This window comes from Glycine soja, chromosome 14 (assembly GCF_004193775.1).
Source record: "Glycine soja cultivar W05 chromosome 14, ASM419377v2, whole genome shotgun sequence".
Classification (NCBI taxonomy): Eukaryota; Viridiplantae; Streptophyta; class Magnoliopsida; order Fabales; family Fabaceae; genus Glycine; species Glycine soja.
Genome location: NC_041015.1, coordinates 12,201,813 through 12,209,038, shown reverse-complemented (window position 1 = coordinate 12,209,038; position 7,226 = coordinate 12,201,813). Strand labels below are relative to the sequence as shown.

The 7,226-nt window shown below is 33.4% G+C and overlaps 1 protein-coding gene across 1 annotated transcript; it reads left to right on the top strand.

The window, feature by feature from the left end:
* The first annotated feature begins 2,017 nt into the window (after positions 1-2,017).
* Positions 2,018-2,989, top strand: LOC114383315. Its single transcript, XM_028342965.1, has 2 exons — positions 2,018-2,266; positions 2,576-2,989. Exons 1-2 carry the CDS (start codon positions 2,161-2,163, stop codon positions 2,815-2,817), a joined length of 348 nt encoding a protein of 115 aa, XP_028198766.1. The 5' UTR covers positions 2,018-2,160; the 3' UTR covers positions 2,818-2,989.
* The last annotated feature ends 4,237 nt before the right edge of the window (positions 2,990-7,226 follow it).

Here is a 7,226-nt window from a genome sequence, read left to right as displayed (position 1 = left end):
TAAAATATTTACAATTTGCCATGATTCAAGAAAAATAACTCATGTTAAAAGATGTATTATTGTTCAAAGCATGTACCAGCTAAAGACAGTCAGCTTCAAAGACTATAAGCGTGTTTATTTTATCGTGCGCATCAACACAAGCCCCCCATCTTCTCACAAAATAACACTTTGGAATGCATGCCAACTCCCCACAGCATGTAAGCAAACACACTCTAAGTTTGTGAAATAGAACTCTCCTGCCAAACGAATAACCCATTTGAAACACAAAGCTTTTGCAACTTTTAGTGTATAAATCATCTCTGCAGAACTTGTGGCTAGCTACACGGAGAACCTCCCCATCATGGTTTCTTGCAACAAATTAATGCCACACTTGTGCTTTTATTTTTCTCAAAGCATTAAGGTTTATCTTGATTATGTTCAACCCAGGGCACTACCATTTAGCTGGGAAAGTGGACTCTTTCTCTAATTTCTTAGGGACAGTTATGTGTTGATTGCTTGCTTTTGCAATAACCTAATGAAAATTCATAAACCTGCCATTGTGTAGTACGTAGTTGGTTACGACTGAACCATTTTGCCCAAATAATGCTACAAATATCAGACAATGTCCTCTCTCATTCATAATAGAATGCGCTTTGTAGATTTAGCCTTTACACTATACTTCATTCTTGCCATTTGGTGACCAGATTTGACGTTATAACTGTCATCCTCACAATATTGCCATAATAGCATGTCAGGTTCATGTGAATATATAGCTAAGGGGTACGTAGAGATAGAATAATAGCCACTGTATTTGGAGAGAACAAATGATTTTTGCCTTACTACTCTTACCTCCCTTAGTGAAGTTGCTAAATCCTTGATTTTTTGTTTTTTTTTTATGTTGGAGGCAATATCTTGAGCTCTATTTTGGTTTTAGGGGAAGGTAAAAAAATAAATGAAGATATTTAATGGAATTTAGTTGTAGTCTTAAATGATAGGATACAATGAATTTAAGGTTTTAAAGATTGATTGTATAATGATTGGGTCAGATTTAGTTTTATCCTTAAGCCTTATATTCAGATGCTCCAACTAGGAAATGTGAAAACATACAACATTAATGGCATAGGAAAAGGATGAGGTTGAGGATATTCTTTGTCCATATGAGAAGGTAAAACATGGTTAAAAAAGCTTGTTTGACAGTGATATCTAAGATATGATTGAATCACTCTAGATAAAGTCACAAGCACTATGGGTATTCTTACATTCCTCATTTATCATATATGCAAGACAAATATGTTCTGTTTGCTTTATTTTAATCATTTCTACCACTCGAGTTTCAACCATAATATTTTGATGCTGTATGGACTATGGAGCAGAATGTTGGCCTATAAAGACAGTCACTAGAAGCATAAACTATTAAACTTACTGTTGCATACATAAGAATGTTGTGGTAGATGAGTGTACATACAAGATAGAGGATAAAAAATGCATACATTAGACAGAAAGTAGGGTAGCATCTATCGAGCAAAAGAATTAATAACTTGCCTAAGGTGGTTTGGCCTTGTGAGAAGAAGGCTAATACAAACATAGTATGGACTATGGAGTGAACCAGTTGCTGGATAGCCATATAATTAGATGTAGGACTAGGAGACCAACAAAGGTCTAGGTGAAACCATTAAAAATAAATCTATAAATGGATTTCTAAGGATTCATGATAGAACACATGGCATAATTTGATTTCTATAGAACCTAGTGGGAAAAAGGCTTTGGTGGTGGTGGTTGTAAATTTGTGTGTGTGGTTTTGACCTCTTTCCTCTCTTCACTCATACATTTGTAACCTTAACTATCTGAACTGATGATTCCACATAATATACAGTAGCTGCTTTGTATAATTTACAATGGAACTTGATCAATTAGTGAACCATCTGAATTATTTTTATTTTATGTCTGAATAGGTTGTGTCACGAAAATAAGGGCTGATGATCGAGCTGCCATGCAAGATTTCATTCTTAGTGTTAAGAATACATCAAATAAAAGGGGAAGAGGCTGAGAGAGGAAGTGAAGCAATTGAGAAGTTTGGTGGAAGAGAAAGATGAGAAGATAAGAGAGATTGAGGTTGGAATGATGGAGAAGAACAGTGAGAAAGAGTGCGAATTGATGGGAACTAAGCTCTAGGTTTAGCAGATGAAGGAGGAGAGAGCAAGGAGAGATGAAGCTATGGAGAAGTGGAAGCAACTTTATCTTGCAATTAAGACTGAGCTAGATGAACTCATTCAAAGAACATATGATGGTCTCTCTCGCTCTCCCTCTCTACTTTTTGTACTTATTTAAGAAATTTATAATTTGCAGAACAAGAATTCATGGTGACTTGCCTTGTGCTTTTACGTTATGTTTTTGAAAAGTGGTTTGTGGCTGGTAGGGCTTAATTCCTAGCCCAATTAAGAAGTTTAATGGTTTGGTTATTATTTAATTTTTAATTTGCTCTTTAGGAATTTTCAACATGTTACTAATATAACTAACTACACAAGGTTGAGGTAAATGTGTGTGTTGTTTTTTTTATTTGGTTGGGCTTATTTGATTTGTTGGTTGTGTTTCATAGGGGATGGTTTGTATTGGAAAGTAGAGGAAAATGACATCCAAATGGAAAATATGAAAAAGGAGTTGCAAGAAAAGGAAGAAACCATCAAGGCCTTAAAAACTCAATTGCTTTCAATGGAGAAAGAAAAGTACAAAAAGGAGGGGGAATTTGACTTGTTAAGGCAAAGCCTGAGGATCATGAATGGCAAGAAGAGTTCAATTCAAACGAAAGACAAGCTCTTGAAAAGCAAATTGGGAAAATGAAATGCACAAAAACTAGTTTTCATATCCAAAATTGAACAATGTGGTTGAATATGTATTATTGTATACTGGGTTGGTTTGTATCTTTCAACAGCACATATTTTCCTTTTACTTTTTCCCCCTCCTTTTTCTTCAGAAAAAATAAGCAAGCCAATACTTCCAAAGGAAAAAAAACTCTCTTTCCAGAATTGTAAGCAGCTCTTCCAGTTTGTGCTACAACTTGATAGGGACCATAGTATCTCTTTCCAAAGCACTTCAGGGACTATGTGTAGCTGATAATGGAAAGTGTTGAGCTAGTTGAAAAGTAGTGGGCATTTTGAAAAGTTGTCTGCCATGATTTCCTTGTAATTGCAATTATGTTATTTGTTAGCATTTTGTTATAATTCTGTTGTTGCTAAGAATTGAGGAGCAGAGTGCCTCAATCGTGCCTATATATAGCTACTAAGTATCATAAGAAGGCAGACAAGTTATGAAATATCATTGTCTCCTTTCTATCTGATTCTAGAGGTAGCACTAGGCCTTGAATACTAGTGTCTTTGTGCCTGTTTCTGGTTTTGTGTCTGTTCTGGTTTTGCTCCTAACAATATGGTAACTTTGTTAACTTTTACCAATGCCTGCTTTAAAAGTTATACCTACTATTATTTATGATTTTTGATGAGAGAAGAAAGTTTTAACTTAAATGTATTGATACAGTAAAGTGTTTTTACACTCTCTAAATTAAAAGTATTGATGGTGTAAAGTGTTTTAAATTCAATTGGACTGGAACCACTTGCTGTCATGTTTGACACACACACTTTTGTCATTGCAGGCAATAGAGTGTCTCACTAGCCAATTGGACAGAACTTGCACCAAGGTTCACAATTACCAGTTGCCAGCAAATTATGCTTTTGCTCATTTGGAGACACAGTTCTGGTTTAAGAAAGGTACTGATAATTTTGAAGGAGTTTTGGGTCAAACTTATAGGCCAAGGTATGTTAGCCTTGTCAAGAGAGGGGTTCCTATGCCAATGACGGGTGGGGAACATCAAATAAAAATTATATGGCCCAAATTAAAATGTTTGAGCCACTCTGCTTATTCTGATATTTACAGCATGTGATAGACCTCATCTAGTAGCATAACTTGTAACACATCAAATCATGTTTGAAAACTAGATAAATTTGAAGTTTCATTACTAGCTGGACAATGAAGCATTAGTAGTTAACTATCTACACCAATGGAGGTACATAATGAGTTACATCCAATAACTTAAAAACAAATTTTCACAACCATCTTCTTCAATAACACCAAAATGACATGAAATACAATCCATTAAGAATTTAAGACAGATTTGTCCCTGTCAGACCCCTAACTCAACATAAGCTGCATGAATTTCAAAGTTAATCTCTAAAAATAATTCAACAAGAACATAAGAACTTTTGAGGACAGTGAACAAGTGGATTATAGTGTACAAGGTTGTCCATAAACTACTGGTATTGCACTAAATTCCAATACATGAATAAAATTTATGGTGAAATGTGGTTGGTCTATAAACTAAATCAAAATATTAGTTATATATGTCAACACAAACCACATAAACGTGTACACAAAATTTGCGCCCTTCATATAAATCAAACAAAATACTACGCAAGGGCATTAGATAAGAAGCAAATTTGAAAGGATTCAACAAAAATTAAAACCCTTAAGAATACAGTTAAGTATGTACCTCATGTAGAAGCATACTTAATATGAAGTTTTGATGATGCCACAAGATAAGCGCTTCTCAAGTTTAATCCAAGTCAAGGACTCAGAAATTCAAGATAAATGATGAAGTTAGTCCTTAGAGTCTTAGACAACATTCTTTACTTGATGATGCAAAAGGTTTGGCCAAAAGACATTTTCCAAAAAGCTTTTTGAAATTTCAAAAATATGGTATTTACTCTCTGGTAATCGATTACTAGAGGATGTAATCGATTACTAGTGGCCAAAGTAGTTTCTGAAATGTTCTTAAAATCTTGAATTTGATTTTAAAAGCCTGTAACAGTCTTTAGAAATTTGAATTTAAATTTCAAAGATTGTAATTGATTACAGCTTGTGTGTAATTGATTACCAGAACTTAAAATTCAAATTTCAAGTCTGAAGAGTCACAACTTTTTAGAAAAATAATTGTGTAATCGATTATACCATTTTGGTAATCGATTACCAGTAAGGAATTTTCAAAAATAACTCCCAACAATCACATCTATTCAAATATTTTTGAATGGCCATCAAAGGCCTATATATAGGTGACATGGGACACGAAATTTCTCAGAGTTTTTGCTGCATAAAGAGTCTCATCCTCTCAAACACTAAATTGTCTTATCCTCTAAAATATTCTTTGGCCAAGCACTTGCAAATTCAATAAGGAATCTTGAGTGATCTTTAATTGTTATATCTTTCTCTTAAAAGAGAGAATTCTTCTTCTTCCTCTTCTTATTCAAAGAGATTGATTATGGGACTGGGGGTCTCTTGACTTGTAAGGAATTCTGAACACAAGAGAAGGGTTGTTCCTGTGTGGTTCAGACTTTGTAAAAGACATTTTACAAGATAGTGAAAATCTCAAGTGGGTTGCTTGGGGACTAGACATAGGCACAGGACGTGGCCGAACCAGTATAAAAACTGAGTTTGCATTCTCTCTTCCCTTAAACTTCTTTTATTTATTGTCATTTATCTTTTGCTTTAAAAAAGTTTACTTTGAATTATCTTTTGAGTAATTCATATTAAGGGTAAATTATTAATTCAAGAAGAAAGTTACAATTTTAATTAGGGAATAGTCTTTGATATCTTAATTCAACCCCCTTCTTAAAGATATCTGAGGCCACTTGTCTAACAAGTGGTATCAGAGCTACATTCTTGTATAAATTTTAGAAGCTTAAAAAATAATGGCATCATCAAATTATTTATTTCTCGAAGGGAATTCTATAAATAGGCCTCCTATTTTTAATGGCGTGGGTTACCATTATTGGAAAACCCGCATGCAAATTTTTATAGAGGCAATAGATCTGAATATCTGGGAAGCTATAGAAATTGGACCCTACATTCCTACTATGGTGACAGGAAATACAACCATAGAAAAATCTAGGGAAGAATGGAGTAAGGAAGAAAATAGATTAGTTCAATACAATTTAAAAGCCAAAAATATAATTACATCTTCTTTAGGAATGGATGAGTACTTTAGGGTATCAAATTGTAAAAGTGCAAAAGATATGTGGGATACTTTACAAGTAACACATGAAGGTAAAAAGATCCAGGATAAATACATTGACTCATGAATATGAATTATTTAGAATGAATCCAAATGAAAGCATACAAGACATGCAAAAGAGGTTCACTCATATAATTAATCATCTTGCATCTTTAGGAGAAATCATTCCAAATGAAGATCTTATAAATAAAGTTTTGAGATGCTTAAGTAGGGAATGGCAACCCAAGGTAACAACCATTACTGAATAACGAGATCTATCTAACATGTCTCTTTCCACTTTGTTTGGAAGGTCACAGGAACATGAAATGGAATTAATGAGATTGAATCAACATGAAGAAAATGATAAGAAGAAGAAAGTAATCGCTCTTAAAGCTTCATCTTTAATCCAAGAAGAGAGTGATAAGAAAAGGGCAGAAGATTCATCCTCTACTCTAAGATGTTATGAATGCAATCAACCTGGACATCTGAGGGTTGATTGCCCAATCTTCAAGAAAAGAATAGAGAAATATGAAAAGAAAGCTTTTAATAAAAAGAAGGCAAAGAAGGCCTACATTACATGGGATGACAATGATATGGACTCATCTGAAGATTCAGAAAATGAAGTTGTAAACCTGAGTCTAATGGCCAAGAGTTATGAAAGCGATGAAGAGGTAACATCTCCTGATAACAACTTATCCATTTCATTTGATGAATTACAAGATGCATTTGCTGATTTGCATAAATAATCAATTAAACTTGCAAAACTAGTTTCATCTTCTAAGAAAACAATTTCAGATTTAGAAAAATAAGTTTTAAAATTAAATAAAGAATTAGAAAATCTCAAAACTGAAGTTATAACTCTAAGATCAAATGATACGATTCGTTCTTCTACCATGCATGATAGTATAGAAATATCTAATTCATGTAATTGTTGTAACAAGTACATAGAAGAAATTAAAGATTTGAAAAACTGTCTTGCAAAATTTTCCATTGGTAAAAGTAACTTAGATGTCATATTAGGAAAGCAAAGATGTGTCTTTGAGAAGGCGGGATTAGGATATAAGCCTGATAAACAACAAAAATTTTATAAAAATTTCTTTGCATCCACACAAAAATATAGTTCTTCTTTCTTAACTTGTTTTTATTGTGGAAAGAAAGGGCATGGTACTTCTACATGCTACTTTAAGAAAAATAGTAACAATATTAAAATGAT

Coding starts and splice junctions, on each gene's coding strand:
- LOC114383315 (XM_028342965.1), top strand. CDS start 2,161: ATGAAGGAGGAGAGAGCAAGGAGAGATGAAGCTATGGAGAAGTGGAAG. Junction 2,267..2,575: donor CATTCAAAGAACATATGATG/GTCTCTCTCGCT, acceptor TGTGTTTCATAG/GGGATGGTTTGTATTGGAAA.